The sequence below is a fragment of the Bos javanicus genome, chromosome 24 (assembly GCF_032452875.1).
Source record: "Bos javanicus breed banteng chromosome 24, ARS-OSU_banteng_1.0, whole genome shotgun sequence".
In the NCBI taxonomy this organism is placed as follows: Eukaryota; Metazoa; Chordata; class Mammalia; order Artiodactyla; family Bovidae; genus Bos; species Bos javanicus.
The window spans coordinates 29,844,971-29,858,412 of NC_083891.1; the positions used below are offsets into that span (position 1 = coordinate 29,844,971).

At 40.0% G+C, this 13,442-nt stretch overlaps 1 protein-coding gene across 5 annotated transcripts in view; it reads left to right on the plus strand.

The window, feature by feature from the left end:
• CHST9 (carbohydrate sulfotransferase 9) overlaps positions 1-13,442 on the plus strand; it is a 283,972-nt gene that overhangs the window by 116,074 nt on the left and 154,456 nt on the right. The window contains exon 1 of one of the 5 annotated variants that reach the window (XM_061399689.1): positions 9,063-9,184. The exons of 3 other annotated variants lie outside the window; for them this stretch is intronic. In XM_061399689.1, the coding sequence (XP_061255673.1) occupies positions 9,070-9,184 (115 nt within the window). In that variant the 5' untranslated portion in view covers positions 9,063-9,069. Of the gene's footprint in view, positions 1-9,062; positions 9,185-13,442 lie in introns of those variants that run through there. One more of the 5 variants, XM_061399693.1, reaches the window with a different exon arrangement.

Here is a 13,442-nt window from a genome sequence, read left to right on the forward strand (position 1 = left end):
CCAAACCTTTGATGCAGGTCAGTGTGAAGGAAAGATGAGTATGATGAGGATTTTTTTAAAGATTAAAAAAGAAAAAACTCGGGGCTAGAGGGAATGAAAATGGTGCTGACATCTCAAAGAGTAAAATGAAGCTCACCTCTGGCCTCGAAAAGCTTTCTTCACAGGCTAATGAGGAGATGATTAAGAGGATGAGAGAGTAGTGAAATATGCTCGTTTCCTTCAGATGAAAAGCTGGGCAGGACTGTGTCCGTGAGCCAAATAAATTGTGTTTAAAGTGAACCAACTCCGACTTCACAAGCGTTGGGTCTGACTGGACTCGTATCATTACCTTTCTCAGTGAAATGTTTCCCCTTGTTGCCTTCATACAGAAAATGAACCCTAAATAATATTAAAGCTCTTAATTCAATATAGATTCTACCAGTTTATCCTTTAAAAGTAAATCTACCTAGGGTAAGAAAGATAATTTTAAATTATTTAGCAGAAATGGCTGTTGAATGTTTTCAGTGGTTCGGTTCAAAGGGTTTCTGTATAATTCCAGCCATAAACGAGAAAGTTTATGAAGCCTGGATGAATATTTAAATGTTGTTGTTTCAAATGGGTGCCTCATTTGATGGTTTACAAGTTCTGAAAAGATGCTACGTAATGGGCGAGTCGCCACTTTACTTTTGATTGATAATCTGGACAAAGGGTGATATTGTAATACTTTTTATAAAACCGAAGTACATGTTAATCTACATAGATTCTACATAAATTAACCACACTGTTACTAATAACAGGGTTTTTTGTGAAAAGCAATAAGTTTAAATGCTAAAATAATGGAACATATCTATAGGTATAGTTGAACAAGCCATCTTAGGAAAGAAGGAATCTAGGTGAGCCTTGCTTTATGGGAAAAAAATCAATATGTGTTGATAGGTGTGTGTGTGTGCTTAGTCGCTTCAGTCATGTCCCACTCTCTGTGACCCTAAGGACCATAGCCCACTAGGATCCTCTGTTCATGGGAGTCTCCAGACAAGAATACTGGAGGGAGTTGCTATGCCCTCCTCCATGGCATCTTCCTGACCCAGGGATCGAACCCGTGTCCCCTGCATCTCCTGCATGGCAGGTGGATTCTTGACCCACTGAGCCACCTGGGCAGCTCATATTGATCGGTACCTCAATAATTCCTGCTATCAGAATAGAAAAGGAGCTGTTTTTATTATCTTTCAGTGTGTAACAAAGTATGCCAAAACTTAGTGGTGTAACACACATTCATTTTGCTTGCAGTTTTGTAGGTTAGGAATTTGTAAAATTCCTGGGCAATCTGTCTACTCCATGTGGTGTTCACTCAGGTGACTGGAGTTGGAAAATCCACTTCCAGGATGGCGTCATCACCACACATGTTTGGCACCTAGGCTGGCATGGCTGGAACAGTAGCTGTTGGTCATTTTTGGTTCAGGCAGTTTGCTTTCCACCAGGCCTGTAGGTGTGGCTAGCTTGAGCTTCCTCACAGCATGGTGGTCTCAAGGGCTTTTCTCAGAGCAAATATCAGACTCGGAAAGTGGGAGCTACCTGATTTTCAAGTCCCAAGCCAAAAAGCTGGCAGTTCCAGTGTAATCTACTCTTTAAGCAATTTATGAAGGCCTGGACAGTTCAGTAGGAAGAAAATCGACTCCACTTCCTAAAGCAAGGTCATTGTTATTCTAGCACAGGAGTGAATAAGTATGAAGTGAGTGAAGTGAAAGTTGCTCGGTTGTGTCTCTTTGTGACCCCATGGACTATATAGTCCATGGAATTCTCCAGGGCCAGAATACTGGAGTGGGTAGCTGCTCCCTTCTCCAGGGAATTTTCCCAACCCAGGGATCGAAGCCAGGTCTCCTGCATTGCAGGCAGATTCTTTACTAGCTGAGCCACCAGGGAAGCCCAATAAGTATATTATGAATATATGCTTTACTTTGCAAAATAATTCACTCCTGTTTCTTTTATATAATGAAGATTCCAAGGACATCTAGAATATTCTGTCATTTAAGAATAGTTATTCACATCTAATGCACAAGAAACATATTATTGTACAAAGGAAAGTGCAAATGCACACATCTCTGCTTTGGTCACTAACTGAAGCGTATATTAGTAAAACTAGCATTCCCGTTTTTCAGAGATGTTTAAGACCTGGCTATCACTGGGTTTGGTTTTTATTTTTATTTTCCTAATCTGACTTCAGCATCTAAAAGTCTACCAAAAAAACTTCTGTGCCAATAAAAAACTGCTTCAAAAATGAGGTGCTGAAAATCAGAAGGTTTACTCTAAGATTTAATTCACCCAGGCCAGTGTTGGGAATCTGAAAGGAACTATTGCTTGTCACATTAATCACGTGCTTGTTAAGTGGATAAGTGGGAAGATATTCTGTACTTGAAAATTTCCAAGAGAACATAAAACTGTTGTTTCTCCTACAGCTTTTCCTATTTCTCTACAGAGGGGTCAGCCCAGGAAAAATCTTTGAGTATTCAGTTCTTCTCAGGCTTTCTCCGCACGATGACGGATGACCCGTCATCCGCAGACCCCGGAGCTAGGGAGCGCAGATGGAGTGTCAGCCCTGCCAAGTCAGACGGCCAACCTCGGAGGCCCAGATCTATTGGTATTGATATGTTTCTGAAGGGCCAGTTTCTGTGGCTCAGTCCACACTGTCTGGAGCTCACAGCAGGCAGTGTGCTCATAACGGCTCTCTCTACCTAAGCATCCTAGCGACACATCAGCTCAGCGCATAGAAATGGACATAAGAGCAAGAGGAGTTTTTCTCAACTTGGAGGACGGCAGAGGGTCCACAGCGGCACAGAGGCTCATCACAGTGTTTACTGAGGCCAATACCCTTTCAGCATCAGCATAAATCCAGATGTCAATAATAAACTCCTCTGCCTTTATATACAACTAACCAAACAGAAACCATGCAGTGTTTAACAGTCATTTTTAAACTTTTTATTTTATATTGGAGTAAATGCATGCACAGGGCTTCCCTGGTGGCTCAGATGGTAAAAGACCTGGGTTCTATCCCTGGGTCCGAAAGATCCCCTGCAGAAGTAAATGGCAACCTACTCCGGTATTCCTGCCTTGGAGAATTCCATGGACAGAGGAGCCTGGAGGGCTACAGCCCATGGGGTAACAAAGAGTTGGACACGACTGAGCGACTGATACTTTCACTTTTCAAATGCGTGCACACATAGTTGATTACCAGTGTTGTGTTCATTTCAGGTGTGCAGCAGAATGATTCCATTATACATATATATGTATCTACTCTTCTTCAACTTCTCTTCCCATTTAGGTTGTTACATAACATTGAGCAGAGTTCCCTGTGCAATACAACAGGTCTTTGTTGTTTTTCGGCTTTCCGGTCTTTACAGTGGCGCCTCTGTTCCTGCCCTATAGTATAGTACTTAAAATAGTACTATTTACCTACCTAACTAAAGAGACCTTTGAATCTTGGAAAAGTCAAGTTGCTTGTTCAAGATCTTACTATTTGTTTTAAGGAGTAAGTTCTGGCAGTGTTGTTCAGCCACTATATCATGTCCAGCTCTTAGCAACCCCATGAACTGCAGCACGCCAGGCTTCCCTGTCCTTTACCATCTCCCGGAGTTTGCTCAGACTCGTGTTCATTGAGTCTGTCTCATCCTCTGTTGTCACCTTCTTCTCTTGCCCTCAGTCTTTCCCAGCATCAGGGTCTTTTCCAGTGAGTCAGCTCTTCACATCAGGTGGCCAAAGTATTGGAGCTTCAGCATCAGTTCTTCCAGTGAATACTCAAGGTTGATTTCCTTTACGATCGACTGGTTTGACCTACTTGCGTCCCTTGAGTCCAAGGGATTCTCAAGAGTCTTCTCCAACACCACAATTTGAAAGCATCAGTTCTTCAGTGCTCAGCCTTTTGTATGGTCCAACTCTCACATCCATACATGAGTATTGGAAAAACTATAGCTTTGACTAGATGGACCTCTGTCAGCAAAGTTATATCTCTGCTTTTAATATGCTGTCTAGGTTTGTCATAGCTTTTCTTCCAAGGAGCAAGTGTCTTTTAATTCCATGCCTGCAGTCACCATCCACAGTGATTTTGGAGCCCAAGAAGATAAAATATGTCACTGTCTCCACTTTTTCCCCGTGTGTTTGCCAGAAAGTGATGGGATCAGACGCCATGATCTTCGTTTTTTGAATGTTTAGTTTCAAGTTCTTTTTCATTCTCCTCTTCACCCTCATCAAGAGGCTCTTCAGTTCTTCTTTGCTTTCTGCCATTAGAGAGGTATCATCTGCTTATCTCTGGCATTGAGGTCCTCTGGTTTCTAGAAAAGCTCTCCCTTTCTATTTAGGTCACATTAGACTGCTGACAGTTCCATAGCTGCTGGTCAGTACCAGATATGGGCAGGGATTTGGACCACACACGCTGGGCTCTAATATCATGTCATCTGAGCTTGCAGTTGGGGAGAGTCTTGCCATGTAATTGTGTGTTTCATCAAACCAGTTTGTATTTGGAAAGAGTTACAACATGAGGAGGAGAGAAAAGGAATTCACCAAAGTAAAAAGCTATTTCTCACTTAGAAATTCTAAGGGAAAGCAAGAGAGACAGAAGTGATGGTAAAAATATAAAGAAACTCTCCAAGGCTGAGGCTAGAGGCTAAGTCACTCCAGTCGTGCCCAACTCTGTGCGACTCCAAGGCTGAACTTTATAATATTTCTGTAAACAAAGCCACTGACCTTGAGAATATTTAGAAATATTGGATGTTACCAGGGAACACCTGACATGGAACATTCATAAAGAGAAGCACCTGGCGACACGTTACATTGCTATTCCCCAGGCAGTGAAGTGAGAACCTTATAAATGTGATTGTATTATACACTCAAAACATTTGGGATTGTTATTAAATTATATTTAATTTAAATATAAATTAAATTATATTATTATTAAAATTTTGTTTAATCCTCACAATTACCCTAAGTAGGAACTAGTATTAACCCCATTTCCAGATAAATACAATTTAAAGAGGGTAAATAATGCACATTGATTAAGCAGAAGAGCCCTTCACCATTCTACGGACCTGCCCCAAATTACTTATATTGCTCAGAAAAAAGTGCAAATCTCTGGGTTCATAGTCTAATCCTGCTAGTCACTAATTGGGATCTTGAGCCTGTTTCAAAAAATATTCTGAGACTCTTTCTTCACTGGAAAATGGAAGTCATTTTAATCTACTCCATGAATTGGCGACTGAGAAATTGGTATGCAGTGAGGGAAGCTTGATGAGATTCCATGACAGACTTTGTTATACACTAATGGAAGAAGCTAGAAGAAAAAGTATGTTTTGGAAATTAGTCTATGTCTGATTGTAAAATTACAGGATGTATGTCACATGTGTTTGTGTGTGTGTGTTGCTCATTCAGTCATGTCTGACTCTTTGCAATCCCATGGACTGTATGTAGCCCTCCAGGCTCCTCTGTCCATGGACTTCTCCATGCAAGAATACTGGAATGAGCTGCCATTTCGTTCTCCATTATGTCACATATGTGTAATGCATTATATGTATGTATATGCATGAAGTGAAAGTTACTCAGTTGGGTCTGACTCTTTGCAACCTCATGGACTGTAGCCTGCCAGTCTCCTGTGTCCATGGATTCTCCAGGCCAGAATACTGGAGTGGGAGGCTGTTCCCTTCTCCAGGGGATCTTCCCAACTCAGGGATCGAACCCAGGTCTCCCACATTGCAGGCAGATTCTTTACCATCTGAGTCACCAGGGAAGCCCCCAATATATATATGCATACACACACACATATATATGTGTATACCTACTATTTTTATAAGTGAGAAATCTGTATTCAGGTCAAGAAGCAACAGTTAAAACTGGACATGGAACAACAGACTGGTTCCAAATAGGGAAAGGAGTATGTCAAGGCTATATATTGTCACCCTGCTTATTTAACTTATATGCAGAGTACATCATGAGAAATGCTGAGCTGGATGAAGCACAAGCTGGAATCAAGATTGCTGGGAGAAATATCAGTAATGCAGATACACAGATGACACCACCCTTATGGCAGAAAGCAAAGAAGAACTGAAGAGCCTTTTGATGAAAGTTAAAGAGGAAAGCGAAGAAGTTGGCTTAAAACTCAACATTCAGAAAACTAAGATCACGGCATCTGGTCTCATCACATCATGGCAAATAGATGGGGAAAAAATGGAAACAGTGAGAGAATTTATTTTGGGGGGCTCCAAAATCACTGCAGATGGTGACTACAGCCATGAAATTAAAAGACGCCTACTCCTTGGAAGGAAAGTTATGACCAACCTAGACAGCATATTAAAAAGCAGAGACATTACTTTGCCAACAAATGTCAGTCTAGTCAAAGCTATGATTTTTCCAGTAGTCTTGTATGGTTGTGAGAGTTGGACTATAAAGAAAGCTGAGCACCAAAGAATTGATGCTTTTGAACTGTGGTGTTGGAGAAGACTCCTGATAGTCCCTTGGACTGCAAAGAGATAAAACCAGTCAGTTCTAAAGGAAATCAGTCCTGAATATTCATTGGACGGCCTGATGCTGAAGCTGAAGCTCCAGTACTTTGGCCACCTGATGTGAAGAACTGACTCATTGGAAAAAAACCCTGATGCTGGGAAAAATTGAAGAGGAGAGGAGAAGAGGACGACAGAAGATGAGATGGTTGGATGGCATCATCGACTCAATGGACATGAGTTTGAGTAAGCTCCAGGAGTTGGTGACGGACAGGGAATCCTGGCGTGGTGCAATCCATGGGGTCACAAAGAGTCGGACATGACTGAGTGGCTGAACTGAAAACATACATGGGCTTCTCTGGTGGCTCAGACAGTAAAGAATCTGCCTGCAACATGGGAGACCCGGATTCGATCCTTGAGTCGGGAGATTCATACAACTATATGTGTGCACAAAATTTTCTTTTCAGTAGAAGTGACATGAAATACTGAGTTGTGATACAAATGCCCTGCTCATTATTCATGAGACGTCACTGGATTGCCATGTATGAACCTGTGGTTTTAAAAGATGAGAAGCAATCACTCCAATCTTGGAAGTAATTCTATACTTCAGCACTGAAATGTAATATATAAATGGGTATATATTCTATATTTAATATTTTCCCATGACGTCATATAATACCAAGCCTAAAATAGCTTTCAGCTTATTGTGAAGATTTATAAGTGTTATTAGAGTGCCAAATTCATAGTAGGTACTAAATAAATTGGAAAAGACCCTGATGCTGGGAAAAATTGCAGGCATGAGGAGAAGGGGACGACAGAGGATGAGATGGTTGGATGGCATCACTGACTCAGTGGGCATGAGTTTGAGCAGACTCTGGGAGATGATGAGGGACAAGGAAGGCTGGCGTGCTGCAGTCCATTGGGTCGCAAGGAGTCAGACACAACTTACCGATGGAACAACAACAACTAAATAAATACTAATCTACTAAAAAAAAGTTCAAAATCTGAAGATCTTTCTGACATTCTGCTCCTGAAATACTATGATCAGGCACTTAGCAGTTAAAATAAGCAGTTTATTCATTCAAGCAAATAATTTGATAAATAATAGGCAGCTAGTTTTTTTAAGTCTATACAAATATTTTTAAAAATAATTTATTCAAGCTAACTTTCAAACCTAGAGACTGATTATGTACAGCTTACGGATTGATATCGCACTCCTTACTCCTCCCTACCTTTTCACCCCAACTATTTTTTGTCCTCTCATTATTTATTTGCCACTAGTAAGTCAGTGATTTGGCAAAGTTATTTAAGAAATTTCTACCATGTGTTCTTACCTGAAAATAGGTTTAAAATTCATAATACATAATTATGTATTCATAAACATAATAAAATATTCATAATACATAATACAAGCCTCATAATACTGTGAAGATAAAATAAATTAACATATATAATGTGCTGATAACAGCAGTGAGCACATAGATATTGTTTAATAAACATTAGCTACAGTTATTAGCATGATTACAATAATAGAACTCTGTTAATACCACTTAGAAAAATAATGGAAGTAAAACTCAAAATTGTTTCTGCTTTCAGTTGAAATATAAGAGGTAGGTAGGTAGAAATAGATAGATAGTGTATCAATAAACAGATAGTGTGTGTGTATATATATATATATATATATACACATATATCTCCTCCTTTTTCCAGTACAGTGTGTGTGTATGTGTGTGTATACACACATCTTGTACACACACACACCGTACTGGAAAAAGGAGGAGGAAACAGAAAAAAACAAGTTTTGGGGAAATCCTCTATGATTTGTTCCCAGGGTTAACATAGCCATAGGTACCAGTGGTTAAGACAAGAAGTCAATCCATCTAACACCAAAGTCGGCATTTATTTCACTATATCATGCCATTTCCTCTGGGAAGAGATTGACTAAGAAAATCTTGCATTTAGGTGAATTTTATATATTCATGTTCCAAAGATAAGCTAGAATTTTTGGAATACTAATATCCAAAACAACAGTAATTTTTTTAGAGATATTGATAAAGGTATTTTTTCTCCCATTACCCAAATGCATATTCTGTAGATTACTTTTCTCATAAGTCTTTCATTAAGATAGCTAAACATGCCAATAGTGGTAACCTGGGGTTTAGGTTATCTCTGCAAATCAACTAGCACTGTGACCTAGTAACCCCATCTCTCATGGAGACATCCAAAGCGAGTAATCTTAAAGCCCCTTCTCTAAAGTAAACAAAATTAAAACCCTACCTCCTTCCACTTTTCCTAAGAAGTAAAGAAGTACTACGGATTGTCATTATCTAGAAATATTGCCAGCATTTTTCCATTAAAAGCTAAGTGAAACAAAATGGTATTAAAAAAGAATTCATAAGAGTTCACATTATATTATCTGGTAGCTATGCTACTCTCCCTGCCCTTTCTGCTTTTTTTTTTTAATGAGTAGCATGTGCACAGTAATTTTCCTTGTCATGATTCTATGCCTCCTTCATGGTGCATTTTGCCAAAGAAACATCGGACATAAATGAACATTCTCAGGTATCCTAGCAACAGGATGTGATTAATAATACCTCTCAGAGCAGGGCAGATGAAATGCCTGCGAGTGAACACACACTCAGAATTGGCGCCTGAGAAACTGGTGTGCAGTAAGGGAAGCTTGATAAGATTCTATGACAGACTTTATTACACACCCATGGAAGCAGGTAGAAGAAAGAGCATATTTTGGAGATTAGACTATGTCTGGTTGTAAAATTACAGGATGTGTCACAGGTACATATATGTAATGCCTTCTATGTATGTGTACATATTGACATACATTTCATATGTACGTGCACATGTGTACATATATATACATGTATACCCACTATTTGTATATATGCATACATATAAATACCTATGTATGCATGCACAACATTTTCTTTTCATTAGAAGTGACATAAGATTCTGAGTTGTGATACAAATGCCCTGCTTGTTATTGGTGAGTCGTTACTGGCTAGGCATTTATGTGCCTGTTGTTTGAAAAGACCAGAAACCATTACTTCAATTAAGGAACTACTTACGTAATGAAGTACTGAAATGTGCTACAAGTGGGTATATACTTAATGTTACTCCCTAAAACCATATCAACCCCAAGTCTAAAACAGCTTTTAAAAATATCGACTCCGTTTATATAAATAAATCATCATGAGATGTGCCATTTTAATATTCAACTAAATACATTTTCTCAGAAAAAAGTTAGACCCTTCAAATTCCATTTTTATGAGATTACTGTCCATTTTGGTTCCTCACAGGTGAAGTCCTATATCCAGCTTTAGAGAGAAGTAAGGTGCGCACCATACTTTAATGTTTTGTTCTTCAAGTAGAGTCTCTGGTACAATAAAGCACAACTAGGGCAAAATGCATGTTCATTATTCTGAAAGCCTCTCTTAATTTATCACCCACTTTTCTAATGTAATAGTTTCCTAGGTTGTCAGTTGTAATGTAGATACCCGGTAAAAGCTCTGTTCTTGGTTGTACTTGCACTCAATGTTAGCAACACTAAAATTGATTTTGTGTTCTTTAGCATTTAAGGAGGGTTGGGATATTACACAACTCTATGTCCACTTAATCCCAAGCATCTGTGCTCCAGGCACTGTGAGGCATGAGGAGACAGAGAGAGGCACAGGATACACCTCTTATCCTAAAGGAAAACAGTAAAGTTGGGAAATAAACACGCAACTGATTATAAACCAAACACTGGAGTTGGTGCTGTAGCAAAGGAACAAATAAAAGGCAAAAGTGAAAGTGAAAGTTGCTCAGTCGTGTCCAACTCTTTGCAACCCTGTGGACCATACAGTCCATGGGATTTTCCAGGCCCAGTTACTGGAGTGGGTAGCCTTTCCCTTCTCCAGGGGATCTTCCCAACCAGGGATCGAACCAATGCAGGGTCTCCTGCATTGCAGGCTGTTTGTTTACCAACTGAGCTATGAGGGAAGCCAAAGGCTAAAGGAGCATAGAAAGAAGGGCGATTAATTCTGCAGGGAATGGGAAGCTGGGGGGAGTGACACAAAGCCAGAGACATCACAGAAGGGCCTGCATCTGAGCTAAGCTCTGAAGGATGAATAGAGTTTTGATGGGCAGGAAGGACATTATAGGATATTCCAGGAAGTATAAACATCATGCACAGGGAGTTGGAGGGGGAGGTCCAATTCCTGGTATAATTGGTCAGTATTCTGTACGGTGTTTCAGGGGTTGTAGCAGAAGGTAGGTCATGACCAAGTCTTCCAGGGTCATCAGTTTCATATGAGGGAATGTGTATTTTTAACAGGGATCAAACCACAAGGATGGAAAAACCATCCATAAAACTGATGAAATCAGTTGGGAGCCTATAGAAAATAACCCCAGGAAGAATTATCAAGTTTATGAACCAGGTCAGTGGCAGTGAGTAAGGAGAGGTCAGCTCTGATAGGCCCTGTAGAGAGAACAGAACGGTCTGAGGGTGAGTGAATGGCAGGAGCTGATGAGTCTTAGGTTTTATGTCCAATTGCCTGAGCAGGATAGCACTAAAGATAAGCAGTTTTGGAGGGGAATATAATGATTTGACTTAAGGACTTTTGTGAAGTAGAAAATGCAGATATAGATATTTCCAGTGGACCTAACACCTAGCTGGACTTTGGAGCTAAAGACATAGGTCTCGGCATCATCTCTTCCCAGTGATGGTGAACACTGAGAGATACAGTCACCCATACAGAGCAAGATAAAGAGACTTAAAAAGAAACCTAGAGGCTTATCTACAGTTAAGTGGTGTAATCTCTGTGTCTCTTGATAAATATAAGATTGTCTTATTTATCCAGTGTTTATTTTTCTAACTTGAAGTTTAGTGTATATGTAACTAAGAACAGAAATCTGTTTCCTATACCAGAACTAATATCATAATAAAACTAATACATAACATTTATATAGAATGCCACAGTTTACAGAGCCCTTTCATATGTCATAAGGGCAGAGAACTGTTTGACATCTCAGTGAAAAATTGTTATCAACAATGCCTTCCAGCCTCCCTTCTGAAACCTTGAATGCCAGTATTTTGTATGTAACCTCCACTTCCTGCTGGCTCTGCATATGAAATTAGTTCATCCTCACAACATTCCAGATAAGCAGGCTCTGATCTCTACCTTACAGATGAGAAAGGCAGGGAGACTGATCTATCTGCAAAAATTAACATCCTTTAATGCATATTCCCTATGGCTCAGTTTGTAAAGGGTCTGCCTGCAATGCAGGAGACCCAGGTTCAATTCCTGGGTCAGGAAGATCCCCTGGAAAAGGAAATGGCAACCCATTCCAATATTCTTGCCTGGAGAATTCCACGGAGAGGAGCCTGGTGGACTACAGTCCATGGGGTCACAAAGAGTCAGACACAATGGAGTGACTAACACACACACATGCATATTCTATTAATTGATAAATTAACCCAAACTTTCATAATAAAATTATCCCATAGTATTAGTTGTGTATTACTGTATGACAATTTACCCAAAACTTAGCAGTTGAGAACAGCAGCAGACATTTTTCATGTCACAGTTTCTGTGGGGAACTCTGGAGTGGCTGATTGGGTGGTTCTGGGTCAGGGTCTCCCATGAAGTTACAGTCAAGGTGTCCTGAGCTGCAACCATGTGAAGGTTTGACTGGGGCTGGGCTGCAGAAGGGGCTGCTCATTAGCCTGGCAAGTCGATAAAGACTGCTGGCAGCAGGCCTCAGTTTCTCAGTGGCTGCTAATTGAAAGCCTCAGTTGCTCATTGGCCATTCCGGAGGCCTTAATTCTTCATTGGCTATTAGCTAGAGGCCTCAGTTGCACATTGGCTGTTCTGGAGTCCTCGGTTTCTCATTGGCTATTGACAGGAGGTCTCAGTAGTATTGACAGGAGACCTCAGTTTTTTGCCACATGGGTCTCTCCTTAGGAAGAGTGTCTTCTTAACATATTATCTGGTTTCTCTCCAAGGAAGTAATCTGAGAGAGAACAAAACAGAAGCCATAATGTTTTTTGAGGCCCAGCCTTGAAATCACATTATTTCTACAAAATCCTACTGGTTATACAAGTCAATCTGATTCAGTGTGGGAGCAGACAACACAAGGATACAAATGCCTGGAGGAGGGAAGATCATTGGGATCACCTTCGAGACTGTCTACCATAACCCATTATTTACCTTCAGTACATTCATTGTGAGCTTTCAGGATTTATGACTCATACAAGTTAAAGACTCTCCAATGAGAATAGTTTTTAATGTCTTTTTTAAATTATTTTTTAATAATTCAGGACTTGAATAACATTTTTGTAAAAATTCATGAAAATGTTTGAGGCCCCTAGTATACAAAAATTTATAATCAAGCATACATAGTGGCTTGCCCAATAAAAATCTTGAATGAGGAGATATCCCATCACACTTGATAATGAATGAAACCTTTAAATGTGCTATTAATGCCATTTATCTATTTGAATCATTGAAACAAATTACATCAAACAAGTACTCTGAAAATCACTCAAATGAATAGAATATGAAATTAATCAGGATGCCAGTTAAATAAATTCTCCCCTTCGGGCAGCTACACAAGAGAAGGCTTATATGTTTTCTACCTTATAGTTTAAAGGCCTTGTGGGAAGTTTACATGCAGCTTCCATAACCTCTCAGTAACCAGCTCCATCTGTGAAAAGTTAATAACTAACAAGAAAGTGATGGCTAGAAGGGTGGCCTTTGCTTACCCATCACAGAATCAAGGCTCTCACCTCAACAGGGGCGTTTACACACACCATTGCCCTGGTGCCAACCTTCTGATCTAAGCTCATAAACATGCTAAGGTATCCCAGAAACCTGACTTAACTCCTGCTCAAACTATCGCCCCATCTCACTCATGTTTGGCAGGTATCATGGACAAGTCATTTCCTCCTCGGCCTCATCTTCCTCATCACCCAGTACTCTGTAGACC